Source organism: Pyxicephalus adspersus, chromosome 3 (assembly GCF_032062135.1).
Source record: "Pyxicephalus adspersus chromosome 3, UCB_Pads_2.0, whole genome shotgun sequence".
Taxonomy (NCBI): domain Eukaryota; kingdom Metazoa; phylum Chordata; class Amphibia; order Anura; family Pyxicephalidae; genus Pyxicephalus; species Pyxicephalus adspersus.
In genome coordinates, this window is record NC_092860.1 from 72172197 (window position 1) to 72190308 (window position 18112).

General features: G+C 37.0%; 1 protein-coding gene across 2 annotated transcripts in view; it reads left to right on the forward strand.

The window, feature by feature from the left end:
* Positions 1–359: 359 nt before the first annotated feature.
* The window catches only part of ACER1 (alkaline ceramidase 1), a 32211-nt gene continuing 14458 nt past the window's right edge, over positions 360–18112 (forward strand). The window contains exons 1-4 of one of the 2 annotated variants that reach the window (XM_072405173.1): positions 360–451; positions 2733–2829; positions 16164–16278; positions 16441–16579. In XM_072405173.1, the coding sequence (XP_072261274.1) occupies positions 2734–2829; positions 16164–16278; positions 16441–16579 (350 nt within the window). In that variant the 5' untranslated portion in view covers positions 360–451; position 2733. Of the gene's footprint in view, positions 452–2732; positions 2830–16163; positions 16580–18112 lie in introns of both variants that reach the window. The other variant, XM_072405172.1, reaches the window with a different exon arrangement.

Genomic DNA, 18112 nt, shown 5'->3' on the forward strand with positions numbered 1-18112 from the left:
TTTACTAGACCATTCTCTCATGATTTACAACTACTTCTAATCTCCACATTCAACTGCCCTTTTCCTATCATGTTTTCCATTCATAAAAGAAAAAGAGCTGTCTATATCCCATCTGACATCTAAAAATTTTACCGACCAGTTCAACACATACAGTTTTTTGCAGTATAGGCATTCCTTCTTATCAGTGAGACACAAAGCCTTTCTATGAAAACTGCTTCATGTACACAGCCTGTAGAACTAATACAACCAGTATGACCTGTGACACACTCGAACTGGGAAGCACAAATACACCAGCCTTTTATTATCTCTGTCACACCCTCTGTCATACTTCCTACACAACCTGTTCACCATGTGTCACACTACATACTTTCCTCTGTATCTTAGGATCTCAGACAGGGTCAGTTGTCCTGCAGTGTTACACTGGGCTCTGAATTACCTTTGTCACGCTAAGGTGAGTATTAATATTTTATCATTTTCATTTATTTCTATTCTTTCAATAGTTTAATTTTTTAAATTTTCATTTATCACAAGCTCACAATATACCATATACAGAACATTTCCCTTTGAAAGCACAATAGACGTTATTTGATGATTGTAGAAGACTATGATGTTTATATACTTTCATATGATAACAATATGCAACTTTGGATGTTACATGCATGTTATCACAAAAAACACACCTGTAATGCACTAGAGATCTCAGTTGTAGAGGAGAATCAAGCAGGTGTACCTAGTTTCCAACCCAATACATAAAATCAGTACTTTTCAGTACTATATTAAATGCAGCCAATGTGTGGAAATACCTGACACTTTTGATCCCAAGAAACAATAGAGAATCACCTCAATGGAAAAGAAGCTGCTCAGAAGGGCCCCCTCTGCTCATCTTTGCATCAGTTCCAACAAGACCAGTTCTTGCCAGGTAGTCCTATCCATCCAAATAATAGCTGTTGTGCTGTTGCTATGGTGTGTGACCTATGGGAGCAACTCCTAGGGTGCCACCAACTCGAACTGTCAAAAAGTTGTTTAGTATTGGTATGAGGGTCACAGATGAGAAGTTTGATAGAGAGGTGATAGGAGTTCCCCTGAAAATGGTTGCTCACAGCACCATGCTGACGCCATTGCCCCAGCAAGAGCTGAGTTCTGATTGCTTAGCTTCTAAGTTCCTTTTTTAGAAAGATCCACTGCTACTACTATCAGTTTCTTGTTTTAAAGTATTTTAGTAATTCATGTAAAAGTTCTGTTCAATAGTCTGCATTCATTATTCTTACCCTAGTAGTCATCTCTGTGCTAATGCTATATAAACTAAACACATGTTGTCTTTCTAAGCCAATGTTTCTCAACAAGGGTTTTGTGGAACCATGAGGGTTCCTTCAGAGATTGTTAGGAGTTCAACCAGCAATTTGTGCCTCTCCAGCCAGTTTAAGGGACAATCATTTAGGCCATCCTTAAGGGTGATATTTTTCACGCCGACCAGCAATGTAAAAGGCATTCTTCCCAGTGATTGCCATGCTAATAATACTGTAAGTTGTGGATATAGTAATTGAAGTTGGGGTTCTCTGAAGACCTATATACATATATATATATATATATATCCTTTTAAGTATGTATATATATATATACTTAAATATATCATGCATTTGTCACATGATAGGTTTCATGTGATGTTAAAATATAGATTTTATTATTAATAAAGCTCAAGTGCTGTGCACAGACATTTACGGACTAAATCAATATTTATGAGAAGGCCATTCACTAAGAACAAAGTATCAGTGAAGCACTTAGTGAACAGCTATTCACAAGTTTTTGGTTCCTGGTAAATTGATAGTCAGTCTGTTTCAAAAACAGCTTGTCACCTTTGGTCTGGTGACAGGTGCACTTGTTTTAATATGACCAGGTCATTTTACAAAGAAGTGGTCTTTGAAGAAAACTAAAGAAAGCCTTATACATTATCCAGTAACCTCTTTTTCTAACCTATGATTTTTTTATTTGAACCCTAAACATTAATATTTTTTAATAAAACAAAACAATTAATACTTTAGGAAAAATACCCTTAGTTATCAGCTCATGCACAAAATGTACTTGAGATACACATCTGAGTTCTGAACCCCCCCCCCAATATTTTGCCTGGCAAGCCTTCTTAAGGCTGTATTTGACCTCAAGATTTACCTGTTTCACAAATGAATTTTCAAAACGCTGGATACATGTAGATCTTTGAACCATCCATTGTTCTGTGGAGAAAGGTGTGTTTTTTATCAGAATCATACAATACTATAAATGTTAGGATAAATATTCTCCTATTTTATATAGGACTTTATACACTTTTACAATATCCAACATTTTGCTATACTGACCAGGGTTTACACAAAATTTTTAGTATAAAAGTTCAGCTATCATCCTTCTTGCTACTCTACTTTTTTTTGATCCCTGATGCTTGTTTCTGATTTGTGACTGTGCTAGTGATGAAAAACAGACTCATACCAGTGCCTTACAAAAATAAATCAGCAGTAGCAACACCTTTCTGTCCTGACATATTCTTTATAAAGGACAGGAGGCCAGAGCTCCTGTCCTTTATAAAGACATCAACACTATTGGTGTTGATTGGCTACTTTTAAAATGTCTTTTGTGAAAAAAGTATACCTTGCATTTTATTATATAAAACACTCTTTAAATATGGTTTCTAAGCATCGGTGCCTTTCTATACTCTTCTATACTCACTTCTGTTTTTAACCTAGAATGCCTCCCAGCATATTTGCAAGACATAGTTCGGAGATTGATTGGTGTGAGGCAAACTACCTACATTCTGAATATGTGGCAGAATACTACAATACGGTATGTCAGTTAGGGTATGGAATATAATAATATACCTTCTCATTCTTGGGGCAGAAAAGTCTGAGCTGGATCAATTTTTATGAGAGTTCATTGTGAACTAATTATATTTCTGAGGTTAATATTATTCGCCGCCCTAAAGTAAATTGTCATCTACAAATAAAAAAAGTACCCAATACATTTAATAGCTTTCTAAAAACATAGATTTAGCTGACTAAATCATTTCGCTTTTCTCATCACAAAAATATTTTGTGCATATATTTTAATGAAGATGTTTAAACCCTACTGAGCTACTTTTTTTAAACCATTTCATTTGTAATAACTTTGCCACGCAATGTACACAAAATATGTATTCATTTGGCTTTTGTTTACAGAATCAAAATCAAAGCAAAAAAAAAAAAAAAGTTCCGTTTTTAATGATATTTAGATCTGGGAGATAAAGTGGGTAAAGGGGTTACAATATGAAGGTCTGTGCTGCTATAAACCAGTAAATGATTAGTACTAAATATGTTTACAGTAATCTTGTGCAAGTCTTTTCACTTTAACATTTATTTTGTTGTCATTGTTGCTGAGTGCTGTTGTAACTTGGTTTCGTTATCATAAAGCAAGACAGTAGATATCTGGCAAGTGTTTTTTATTTTATTAAAGAATCATTGGGTTCTGGTGCACGCAAGCTGATCCACTACCAATTTTGAGCCCTATGAACTACTGAATTAGACTTTTTTAGTGATCAAAAGCCGAAACACAATGTACATGTATACAACTTGTGCTTTTCCAGTTGTGTTTTCTGAAAGAGATCATAATCCTGGTCAGATGTAATCAATTGTTTGTATACAACATTATGCCCTTTTGATTGGGATTTACCAATATGTCGAATTGCTTCATACATGAGAAAAGAAAGATCTTTTTAGATTAACCTCAAATCTCATGGTTTAGTTGAATTGGAACTCATTCGAAAGTAAAAAAAAAAAAAAACAAAAAAAAAAACAAAAATAATTTCCAAGTGTACCAGCCCCAGAAGTTTAAAAAAACATATTAAGGCTTAAAGTGTCACTGAATAAATATAATCTCTTCTGAGTCCATAAGGTTGTTGTATTTGGTTACTCCAGCTGTAGGGCCCATGCAATGCAACTGAGCAAATTACTCCAGTCATGCTCCTACAAAAACACAATGTACACAATGCAGTATACCTCAGTATAAAGACTAACCCTTTCACTGCCAGTCACTGCTTTTATTTTGTTACTTAAAAGGCTGACCAATGTCTCTACTCTTAACATTACTGACTTAGTAAGACTGGGAAGTTTAAGTCATATTTCCCCAAACTATTTATTTTGTTGTAGTGTACCATCTTTGAACTTAAAGTATGGTGCAGCTGATTTAGTTTGTTGCATGAAAATTACACAAATGTGCATTAAAAAATACCTTTTACAAAGATACACAAAAACCACAAAAATTTAAATCTATGCAAATTTAAATCTGTACATCTGTTTTTTTTTCCAAAATTTTAGTCAGAATTGTAAATAGATGCTTGCTATAAATGGTCTAATATTGTTTACACCTAAGATGCATACAACTTTCCCCTAACATTAACAAATGTTTCACCTAAACAGTAATTATAAAAAAAAAATTGTAAAACTCTTATGTGTGGGGTGTGAATCATGGATGAAAAATATTGATAAACAGAACCCATGTTTAAACAATTTTATACTAAAATGATGTACCTAAGATTAAATTTAAACCTCTAAAATGACTGGGTATAGTACCACAGTATATATCAGAGGTAGGCCGGATATGGCCTAGCTAGTAGTCCAGTCAGGCCCAACGCCCCTCTAGTTATTTATTGTTGGATCTGGCCTAATTGTCTTGTTATCGCGAGCTCTTCGAGTTCCCCCACAGTAACCCCAATTACTATGCCTAAAGAGCAGAAGCAACGCACAGCTACCAGTCTCCGGAAGATTGACCTCGTCCAACGCGGCAACAAAGCCTTGTGTTTAGTGTGCAACGACACCAACAGCACTTTCAAGCGGTCGAATGTCAAGGGGCATTTTGATGCCAAACACACGTACAGAGACTACACTGCGGATGAGTGGAAGACTGAGGCTGCTGGCTTGCAGTCACGGTTGGAAAAAACCTTTCCTTGGACACCTTGTTTTTTCTGGCCTAGTGTGCCTTCTTAACCTCCTGAAGTAGTCAAAAAAGATTGCCGAACCCTGGTATTTCTAGTGAAATACAGGCCTTGCATATACATATCGGCCAAAACTTAAAAAACCCCTAATATTGTATAGCCCTGTGTCTCAGAACAACTCTTATCTGTCAAGGCTAAAGCTACATACACACTTCCAATTATTATCGTTGGAAAACGAACGACGAACGTTCATGCACGATATATACGAACGATCGTATAGCACCGATCCTGCACATAGAGTTAACGACACGATCGTTCGTAGATATTGTACACACAATAGATACGATCGTTTGAGCGATAGAGGAACTATGTGCACGACAGGAAAGTGAACGGACGTTCGTTCATCACGCATGCTCTGAACATGGACGATCAACGAACGACCGTACACACGAACGATGTTCAACGATCGTCGTCCAATCCGATCCGTCGGTCCGGTCGTTCGTTTCCAGCGACTTTCCTCGTTCGTCGGCGTCGTTGGTTACTTTTTTACGAACGATTTTTTGCCCAATCGATCGTTCGTCGTTCGATTGGAACGATAAAAATTGGAAGTGTGTACGCACCTTTAGATTCTAAAAGATGTCTTATTACCAGTGGTTGGTAGCAGATCCCTTATCTCCCACTACTTCTATTGGTCTGTCTTCTTCTGCTGTCATCATTTCCCTAGATAAACAAGAACACACAAGCAACAAGCCATTTAAATGTTAAAAACAGAAACATGATTTTTCAGACCTAGGAACCTTCTTCAATTGTAAGCACTTTTGATAATGGGCACTCAGATTAGTCTGTGATGCATTAATTTACTCAATCTGTGATGCACAATGAGTTCTGACATCTTTTTTCATGGCCAGAATTACATTTTGTAGGTATCCTGTGCTAAGCATTTCCTCCACACACATAAGAAAACCCTAGGGTCCAATGACCTGTCATTATTTTACTGATGGTCATTCCTTGGACTACCTTTAGAAAGTAATAACCACTACATATCAGAAACACCCTACTAACCTTGCCATTTTGGAGATGCTGTAACCCAGTTGTCTAATCAACACAATCTGGTCTTAAGGTGCGTACACACTTCCAATTTTTATCGTTCCAATCGAACGACGAACGATCGATTGGGCAAAAAATCGTTCGTAAAAAAGTAACCAACGACGCCGACGAACGAGGAAAGTCGCTGGAAACGAACGACCGGACCGGCGGATCGGATTGGACGATGATCGTTGAACATCGTTCGTGTGTACGGTCGTTCGTTGATCGTCCATGTTCAGAGCATGCGTGATGAACGAACGTCCGTTCACTTTCCTGTCGTGCACATAGTTCCTCTATCGCTTAAACGATCGTATCTATTGTGTGTACAATATCTACGAACGATCGTGTCGTTACCTCTATGTGCAGGATCGGTGCTATACGATCGTTCGTGTATATCGTGCAGGAACGTTCGTCGTTCGTTTTCCGACGATAATAATTGGAAGTGTGTACGTAGCTTTAGTCAAAGTCACTCAGATCCTTATGTCTGTTATGCTACCAACATATCCCTTTCAAGATCTGACTGTTTACTTGCTGCCCAATAAATCCCATCCCTTTGAGGTGGAACAAGATAATCAATGTAATTTACTTCACCTGTCAGTGGTTCATGCTTTGCTGTTTATATTTGCGAATACTAATTATCCATTACATATACATTGGGACTGCGCAGGGAACTCCCTTCCTTTGACAATTTTTTGTTATTACCTATCTTTAATTCTGTTGGGTATGACATAGTAAACTTCCCCCCCCCCCCAGACGCCCATTCTTTACTAAGCACAATTTCTTCTTGGTTCATTTATCTCATTCTGAGTTCAGAATTAGTGATGAGATTCACAAAAGGAGATCCAGGTATCTATGTCATCCCTTTTATTGATGGCTAGGAAACTGCTGATTAAATTTAAAACAATTGAACCTGCAAGCTTGTTTTAACCCTCTCATTGCCATGACACATTACATATGACATAAGCTACCTTTGAGCAGGTATTGCTGCAATGTATGTAATATGTATGTGGCAGTTAAAGAGTTAAATTAACTGATGATGTAAACTGTCTAATGGTGAAATTTGGTTAATATATTTTAATGTATTGCACTTTACATATTACTTATTTCATACTTTCCCTTTTCACTATTTGATTTTGTGGCTTTGCGATCACTAAAAACTAGATAAAAAAAAAATGATGAGTTGATCACTGATTAAATGTAACACCTTATTCGGTATCTGCTAAGTCCCCACAAATTTAGAACAGTTCAAAATGTGCAAAAAAATGTATGCATATTTAAAAAATCAAATAATTTTTTATTTAAGAAACATTAAAACACCAGTAAAAGATTGTCATTGTCTCTTTGCCAAAGACAACACAATTTCAAGCATCAATATTGCTCATACAAGTGAATATAGTAGTACATTGCTGTATAATTTAACAACTAACATTGTGTCATCTCAGCATTAACACTGGTAATGCTGGCAGCAGGACCTGCTATAGCAGGGATTTTTGTTTTTTTCCCTTCACTTCTTATGAAGTGGTGATCTCTTTTCAACTAAGCAAAAACCCCGTTTACATCTCCTGTCTACTTGCATTTGCCTTCATCATGAGCTCTTGGTCTTTTTTGAGATCGCATACACATTTGGGAAGAGATGGGAATATATTATAATGTAAAACATAGTTCATCAGTAATTATCTCCCAACGTTACCATTCTGAAGACGCGGCATTGACCATGAAACGCGTCGAGACACTTAACAATGTTGTGAGATGACACACTGTTAGTTGTGAAATTATACAACAATGTACTACTATATTCAGTTATGCGAATATGCCTAAAAAGTCTGATTTTTCTGCGCTTTTCAAATTATCACTAAAAACTAGCAATTCTGTGTACTGGAATAGCAACTTGGAAGAAGCTAATTTACTGACATATAACTGAATGCCCTAAAATAAAGACAATAGGTCAACTCAATGAAGTAAAAAAACTGGTATTTGCCACAACCATTATGATTTTTTAACTAATTTCAACTAATGAAAGCTAAAAATAACAAAGGCTGTTGAATTTTATGGAGGTGTAAAGCCCAATGGATTATCGTCTGCAAATATAAACTAGATTGGCTTGGATGCTTTTCTATAGTCATCAGTCTTATGTTGTTATATTTACTTATTTTGTATATTAGAATCATTTCTACATTTAAATAATTTACTTATTTATCACATCATTCAATCCTCTGATAACAGAATTATAGTTTAATATGTATTAAAGAATCATTTTTGTTTTTTCTTACAAATGATGCCACAATGGGCTGAAAACAAAAGGCAGCTATAAAGTCAGAGGGTTAGTAATAAGTAATAAGAACAAAAACGTTAGTGAAGGGGTTGATTGCCCAAAGAGCTGGCAATCAGAAATAAAGTAAGTTTTCCAACTAACCCCAATCTTTATCTTTGTAGTTTGTCATGTTTTCATATATTTTCTTTACAGTTTCCAAGAAACTGGCACTATAGCTGGTTTGAGCACCTATTTAAGAAGCCTGGCTAATCCAAAAGCCGCATTATTGGCCCTTTTAAAACTGCTAGCCAGAAGGCTTTCGACCAGAGTTTTCCTCATGGTGGAGACAAACCCAAACCATATTGAGCAGTGGCCTCTGTAAAACACTGGCAAATGAAAGGGTTGCTTTAGACAGACAACACATCCTACAGTCTGATAAATTAGTTTACTAATTTATGTTAAATGATATTATTTTATATTGATTTAACTACATAGTCAGTATAGAATTAGTAAAAATCTTGGAAAATTTTATTTAAGAAGAGAATGTAAGATATGTGGCAAGTCTTAAAATCAATTAAAATCAGGGGATCTGTTTTCCCTTCAGTGTCACCCACCTTGCAGTCCCATGCTTCCAGCACCATCTCTGCTTCTGGATCTAGTTTTCTGCACACTTGGTCCAGGTCATGTGATTCTCGGTCAGCTGCTCCCTTGCCTCAGAGGACTAGGGTGTTCCGCAGGCGCACTCCCTTGGCTGGCAGACATGTGAACAACACCTGAGGCTATCTCATCACCAGCACTCCCCCTGCTGGTGGGGTTGGTGTCTGGGGGCTCACATGACCTACACTCATCACATGACATCCCCTTTATAAGGAAGTGGCCTGGGAACAACAAGTTGCCTGGACAAGAAGTTGCTTGTGGGTCTACCCCCAGGTTTCTACTGCTCCAGTCCTGGCATACTGTTCCAGTGTTTTCCATGTAACGACCCTGGCTTGTTTCCTGACGACTCTTGGTTGCTGCCTGTCCTGACCTTTGGCTCGCTTGACTACTCTTTTGGATTTCCCTCTTGCACTATGTTTTGGTTCCAGCATGTAGCAAGTGCACTCAGCAATTCTATTAAAAAGAGTCAGGGTGCTCTATACAAGATGGTGACTATTGTAGTGTGCATGGGTGTAGCCTTGTGCAAATGCACAGATGTGTAAGCATGTGTAAGATTCCACTCATTGATGTATGTAATACAGATTACAATATTACCTGTATAAACCTTGCATTTGAGAACAGCAGCATTTAGCTTGCTATATAGCTGCTAAGAGAATTTTCTATATTAACAGTTGAAGAAGGCTGCAATATGGAATGAATAATGAATGAAATAATGAAATAAGTTGAACAGTGTACAAATACCTTGACTCAATTTCAGAATAGAGATAGAGACCTAGTAGCTCAAGAATATAGTACATTCAATGCAATAACTAGAATTGGTCAAGAGTTTTAAAAAATTGTAATTACAATTTGATCTAGGATCCACAAACAATTTTAGATTTTCTGATTCGGTTATCACTGTTAACTTCGAAGCTTAGTTATAATTACCACCTGCTGTAGCTCTGGTAATTGGTAAACAGTGTAAGTTAAAGTTCAAGAAAGCAAGATGGGAATTGTGCAAGACTGTTTTTGTTGATTGTATTCTTGTGACTCGTGCTTTGTATTTCTTAGAATTAATTATTCTTAAAGCTCTAGGATTTTGGGGAATATGAACAAGGGAGTCTAGGTAAAGAGCATCAGACATGACAAAATGACAAAAACATTCTTTCTAAATGAATTGTTCTAGTGCATGTGTTTAAAGTAATAGTGTTTTAAAATGGAGTTTTGCAAAAAAAAACTATCTTTGAACACACAACACGTCTAACCATAAAGCAGATGGGCTAAAGCAGCAGGAAACCACACAGTTAGTCACTCCTGTCTGCTTAAACAGGCACCTGATGCTAAAATATACACTACCCCAGTGGTCCCCAACCTTTTGGACGTCACGGACCACTAAATTTATGGATTCCTGGCTGCGCATGCATGGGGAGCCGTGTGTCACTCAAAGGGGAAGAAACTTCCCCCAGAGTGATGTCATGATGCCAGAACCCATCCACTCTCCCATCACAGTTCGATGTCAATGTGAACCAAAATCTATGGGAAATGTTTTCAGCTTTTTGTTGAATTGCTATCATGAAGAAATGTGGCAGTTCCATTATGGATGGCAAAAGAGGGTCAACACCTGGTACTAGCAGTGTACCCAATAAAGTGGCACCGGTGTACAGTATATTTTGGACCTGGATTAGGCATCTTTAAACTGACAGAAAGAAGCCAATCCACTGGCAGAATTGTTTGAAGGAGAATCTCAAAGTGATCTTGACTTGTTGAGTCATTTCATATCTAAGACCATCTGTTTTCTTTTAAAACAAACAAAAGAAAAAATAGAAAAACAGACCATGAAGCACTGTTCTTGAGGTACATAGACATTTACCCTCTGTGGCAATTGGGTCTTCACATAAGTCTATATGACCTGCATCCTGCATCTTTAGACAGGAAGTGTGGATCTTTGTAACAACAAACCTTAGGCATGGGAGCTTAGCAAACTTCCATGTGCGACCAACTAAAAAGACATTATTATGGGATTCTGTCTACCAAAATCCTCTGGAAACTGGTAAGTCTGGTTCCCACCTGCTGAGCATGGGCAGATAAGACCTCAAAAGACTAAAGCTGTGTACACACGGCAGATTTTTATCGCCCGATAATCGGCATCGGCCAGATATCGGGCGAAAATCTGCCGTGTGTACAGTCGGTGTCGTCCATCATCCGAACAACCGTCCTGTCGGATCCACGGACGATGGACGACGACCGATCCTAATGAAAGGGAAGGGGGAGAGCGCGCAGCAGGGTGCCGCTCCGTCGCTCTCCCCCTCCCCTCTCCATAGAGCATTAACGCTGCTGTATGTACAGCACCTTCATGCATCGTGTAGTCCTTTGTCGTTGGAAAGGATCGTGAAAGATCCTTTCCAACGACAAAAATTGCACGTGTGTACACGGCTTAAGGGTTAATGAGGCAATTGGGTGTTCTGGATCAAGAACCTCTGAAGCTGGGATTTTTTGAATCTGCCACCTGGCCAGTAGGCCTATGCATCCCTTTCTCTTGAATAGGCCACTTTTTTGTTTCATGAAGCATTTATCCAGAGGGATGAAGCCAGACCTTAAATTAGGATTCCCATCTGGCAATCACAGAATCCAGTTTGTCACTGATGATTGCTGAGGTTTTGAACTTCCAGAGAACTCTGTACTACCTACTCTTGGTAAGGTAATCTATAAAATTAAGAGCTGCTATCTCTTTAACTCTTAATACACCCATCTTGCACACAAACAGTGCATTGCCATTTTAAGAACCATTATCCTATTTACCTCTTGCATGTACACATCACCTACCACAAAAGCTAGGTTAGGTTATATGATGGCTCCTTAAAACAGAGCATAATCATTTGCAGCATCCATATCCTCCACCTGTTGTAAGATTTTACTGCAGAGCTTTCACAGACTTAGTCCATTCCTGTCTACAATTCCAAACACACTTGAACACATGCTCTTACATAATTGCACAAAGTCCTCCTGCAGCAATTCTGTTTTCTGAGCAAAATATGTATTTGCATATGCATTTGCCTGCGACCATATGAATATTTATGTTTATGATCCAAATATAGAGGGGGTTACCATCTATCTATGATGCAAAATAGTGTCCTTAAAGATATAAAGCTTGACTTGCTAAGTACAATAAAATGCCCCAAGGGACCAGCAGCAAGGTTCCCTACAGGTAATCTTATTAGAAACCATATGGGGGACAAAACCTGGGCAATGGGCAAACAGAGGGTAACTCCAGTCAGGTGGGTGGTTGCAATGAGAGTGCATGGAAAGTAAAAAAAAAGGAATGCAGAGCCTGTGAGGTACCTTGATTTTCCTGAGTTGCAAGCCAAAATTTGTTAGGTGGCATGGATTACCCAATTAATATGTTGACTTGGGAACGTCAGAAAAAACCTCTTCATGAAAGACTGTCAGATTAAGAAAGTGGATATATACATAGGATTTTTTTCTAAATATTATGCACTACATAATTCAACACTAACAAACATACCTTTTACAAGATAATACACTTTCTACTGAATACTGTTTCAACACACAATACTGAAAAGTGAATTTATTGATTTTTATTTTGGTATCTCAGACTTTATTATCACTGTATTTATTGATTGCATGTACTTGTTCAATGTTCAATCTTGTCATAATAATGCCTTTATAATATACAATACAATTATTACAATATCCATCTAATATAACTGATACAATATATTTCTACCTTAATGGTTTATTTAGTACTTTAAGACATTAATGTCATCATATTCCTTTGTCTTAACATTACCGTATGGGTTTCAGCCCTCCATCAAATTTTTTGAACCAAATTTTTTGAACCACATTTTTTTAATCAAATATTTCTTGATTGTAACAATGTAAATGTACTTATATATTCAACATACTTATATGCAGCCAGCAATATACAATAGTCTCCTAAAGAAGCCCTCAGAGGTGAAGCGTGTCGGGCTTCAATATATCTAGGAATTTTATATCTAGCCAACAGGTCAAAAAGAAACCCTGTGCCTCAAAACACTGTGGGGCAGACCATAACCATGTCTATTTGTAAAATACTAATAAGTTTGTGTTATGTGTGTTAGCGGTATCAGGAATTATTTTGTACACTTTCTTTAATACATTGCCACAAAAATTAAATACCCTGGCTTTTTCTTCTTTTTTCTTTGCTACTCACATTGATTTGTATCAGGGTATGTGGCTCTATTTGACTAACAAAATCTAAACAAGCAATCTGGTTTTCCCTCTTTCTACTGAGACTTGACTTTTACTTGGATTAGACGCACAGATTCTTTGTTTGTTTCATGCTATGGAATTGTTATGAAAAGCTCTTATGGTACTGCATGGAAACTTTGTTCCCTTAATGAGTTGTGGTGAGGGAAAAAACTGCTTGTGCTACTTCTGGGTGTCATTGTCTTGTGCATGGCTTACCAATAATGATACCAGTTAACCCTGTACCATTTTACCTGGGCGCTTAGATGCAAGCAGTGCCTTAAACTGACACCTACTGATAAACAAACTAGTAGAGTAGTTTGTACAAGGGACACGTATTGGCAAATGCTATCCAACAAGAGACAAGCTGCTTAACCACCCAGAAGTTAGAATAATTGTACACCATCAAGCATTCTTACAGAGGCAGCAGCAAGTGAACTTGTCATTACAACAAAAGACACAGGCCTTGTTAGAGAGGTGGATGTTGGCACGGGGGCAGTTTTCTATACCTTGATAGCTGGTACATAGTAAGTTAGGTTAAAAGAAGACATGTGTCCATAAAGTTCAACCACTAGGAAAATAAACATAACCCAGGGAAAAACCCCATAGACATAGTGGATGCAGAGGAAGTCAACAAAACCCTGATACAATTTAATCCAACAGGGGGGAAAAAAATCCTTCCTGATTCCATGAGGCAATCAGATGTTCACTGTATCAACATTCTTAGTTATCTTTACTTTAAAGCCGTAATACTCAGTTATAATCTGTGCTTCCAGAAAAGCATCCAATTTTTCCTAAAGCAATCTATAGTAGTTGCTAAAACTACTTCCTGAGGGAGCCAATTCCACATTTTCACAGACCTTACAGTGCCTTCCTTATCCGGAGCTTAAACTTCTTTTCCTCCAGAGGCAAAGAGTGCCCTCTTGTTCTTTGTAACGATATTAAAGTGAATAGTTGGTTCTCTATATGGACTATTGATATATTTATACAGGGTGATCATATCCCCCCTTAAACATCTTAGTTCAGCTAATCCCTCCCCATAGCCAAGTTCCTCAATTCCTTTTATTAGTTTAGTTGCCCTTGTGAACTGGTGCCCAAAACTGGACTGCATATTCCAGATGTGGTCTGACAAATGCTTTTTACAATTTATGCAGCAAGCCTAAGGGTTTTTAAAAAGTATGCTCTAATCAAGAAAGAATTTCTTGGTTTTGGTGCCTATTTTATGGAGTATGATTATGGCAAAATGTCAGGACTCCAATGAGATTGGAGAGAAAATGTCAATTACCAGGTATACCAACCCAGAAAAAGCTCCTACAATTATATCACAGTAATCTGTGAAAACTCTGCAAGGATCAACAAGCTTTTAAGCTTTTTAGCAGAAAGCAGTTCCTGCAAAAAAATTGAAAGGTGTTTTTTGAATTCCCTGACCAAGCCAAGATCCTTTACCCTGGGTGGATGATTTGATAAAAAGATTGATTCCCACCAGGTACATTACCACCCGTGATCAAACTAAAGTTTACAGTCAGATTCTTTTAACATTCTAGGCAAATGAAAGCAACAAATAGGCTATTCCAGTACAAGATCCTTCTTTAGCTTACATGTAGCGCTGACCTCATTCCAAAGAATGATTGACTGTGTTTCTAAGCCCCACAACGCATGTTTCAGCATATTAGGATGATGTGCAGGCAGCATATTAGGGATAATGTATAGATTGGATTAACCAGCAATCAAAACAGTGTGTAATAGGCCTGGAAAAGCCCAGTATCTCGCATAAAACTTCTAATGGAGCACACTAAAACAATTAAAGGTTGGTGCCAGCCCATGTCTAAACTAAAAGAGGTACTCTGTACAGAACCCTTATGGGGGGGGGGGGGGGGGAGGCAAGAGAAACTGTTGTATCAGATTCTGTTAAAACAGGGGCACATCAGTTGCAACATCTATGGAGTGTTTTCCTTTCTTGCCAGTAGCATATATATTCTAAAGAAAGACTGTTCATTATTACAGTTCTTGACTTGGAAGAGAATTTTTTATGTAGAACACAAGACAGGGACCTATAAAAGGAATGCTAATAGACTCTCATGCATGCACTGTATGTTGGAAAAATGTGCTTCTTCCTCAGGTATAAGCAAAAGAGTAGGGTGTGTGTGTATCACATTGGTTTCTCACAAGCACATGACCATAGCTTGGGCGATGCTAAACAGAGTCTAAAATGGGTATTAAATGAAAATAAAAAACAATTTTCACATTTCATAACAGAGGCACTAAATTTACAGCTTTAATGTGAAGAATCATAGCAATCTTCCAATAAGGAAACTTCTTTTCTTTACAGTTTTGTTGTACTTGCACAGATCTTATTTCAGAGCCCAATATTACATAACAGGTAAAAGTTAATAATATTGTAAGAAAGTCAATCAATAAAATAGATTTACTTCAGAATATAAGATGTATTATTCAAAATGGCATGCTAAATTTTGTATGTTACTCTGGCTGTATTGTTCTATCAAAATGTATTACTGCACCTGGTAGCTTAGACTACCATTTATTGAATGAAGATTACTGAATTCTTTAATGTTTTTTTCTGTGAGCTCTTACCTTTATAAGGAAGTCCAAAGTACATTTATCCATCTCGCCAGTCATCTTTTTCTTGCAAAACAAAGAAAGATTTTTATTTGTTGGTTACTATGTGATACAGCAGATTGCACATTGACATTTGCCTCTATAAACAAGCTAGCTGGAATGTTAGAAAAAAAACTGTTGATATCCTAAATGTTAACTAACACCAGTAAAACACTTACTATATACAACTATATATAATATAGTTTCATTTACAATTTTTATTCACAAAAGACCAGTTGGCCTTCTATTTTGTGTATGTATTCAACTTATCAGAAAACATTTGTTTTTTGTATGTATTTTTGTTTGCATTAAACATTTTATTAGAATATTTCAAACGACCTAACATTTTTTTTTACACTTTGTACAAAACTAATGCAGGTCAGTAATATTTCATTCCTGTTGGTGGGCCCCCTTATGATGTACCTCTTGCACCCATATGCCTGTAGACGCACATTGATGGTCCATGGAGTCTGGATCTTGTTCATTGTGATTGGTATGATTGTGTGTGTCTATGTACGTGTAGATATAATTATTATTTCTTGGTCTAATATATTTCAGCCAAACAATTTTACTGAGATTTTACTTTTCACTTTTTGTGTGTTTACCACCCTTCTAAGACTAAATGAATCACTTAATAACCTGTTTTCTACTTTAGGTCTCTTTTCTATATACTATCACATGACCCTTAGTTTCTTTGGCCAATTACTTGATGAGATCTCCATTTTATGGGTTATTTGCCTTGGCTACTCTATATGGTTTCCTCAGACTTATTTCCCCAGATTCATCAGAAGCAGGTAAGACCAATATATTATTCAGCAGTGATATCTTTATCTGTAACAGATCATGGATCTAATTATTTATGTATATCTCTAGTTTGTCTTTATATTGTTAGTATATATCCCTTTTACTGCTATAATTTACAGTGAGGTTGGCTTTTCTGCAATCTCTCGTCGCCTCACCTCCTCTTTGTGACCGTCTTCTGCAGCCCATCACTGCTACGCAGTGCAATCATTGTGTGTTTTCGATACCTTGATTTATACACATTTATGGGCAACATGTCTATTGTCAAGGAAAGATGTATTTTTTTATTAAAGAAACGTCAGCTGTTAGGTTAATATTACGATCGTAAGAGAACAAACACAGACACCAGTTCATATAGTCGCTGTTCTGATTTATTCAGAAAATATGGTATTATATATACAAAGTAAAGTAGGTGGTACAGGAGGGTAATTAAAGGTTTGAAGTGATAAAGACTATTCAGGAATTCTGAGTGATTGATGTTCCTAAACAATTTCCTGATATCCTTAGAATCTCTTCACACCTCCCCAGGTGACCAGTTCCTTTGTTCTTATGAACACATTATACAAGAGAAACTACGCTAGTTGTACAGGTTGTTCACACACACCCCACAATGTAGCAGATTGTTATATTTCTCATGGACTCTTCTACAAAATGGAGAATAAAAAACAACATGGAGTCTATGATAAAGTCTTTTCCTTCCTATTCCAGTTTTGGTCATTCTACTGACCATACAGACACCTACTTTAGGCATGGCGCCTGTTGTGGAGGCCCTGCCAAGGGCAAAACCATTCAGCATTTGGAGGTCAGAGAACTAGGTGGGTTTCTTGTTCCTATATACATAACTGAAGTCTCTTTCTGTGATGTACATTTTTTACATTTGTACATGCCAAAGAAAAAAAAACTAAATATGACCTAATGAGAGTGTAAAAATAAAATTGTATGTATTGATTGGAGCTAGGCCCAGAATATTCCCCTAAACCAATTACCGTATATACTCAAGTATAAGTCGATCCGAGTATAAGCCAAGGTACCTATTTTTACCGTGGAAAACAGGAAAAATTGATTGGCTCGAGTATAAGCCAAGGGTGGGAAATGCTGTAGCATTTGGCAAGTTTCAATATTCAAAATAAATACCAATTACATTGCATATTACCATCATTACAGCCTAATACGGTAAACAAATACCATAGTGAGAATTTAGTGGTTAGGTAGGTATACTACTTACCGTACCTAACCACTAAATTCTCTTTAACTTCCCTGGGGGTATGATTCTGTTCAGGAAAAAGTGGCTGAAAGCAGTACAGAGCAGTACTGCATTCATGCACTGTAGCCCCCCTAGCATTCTAATTCTGTCTGTATTTCCATGCAAAAAGTGTTACTTTTTTTGCATGGAAATTTTTTTTTTACATTGTGGGCTATAATTCTTAGGCATAACTCACTGAAATATGTCCAATATTTATTAAATTTAATATTAAACTTTAAATAAAAAAAAACAAAAAAATCTGTTAAAAAAACTGTAAAGAAGC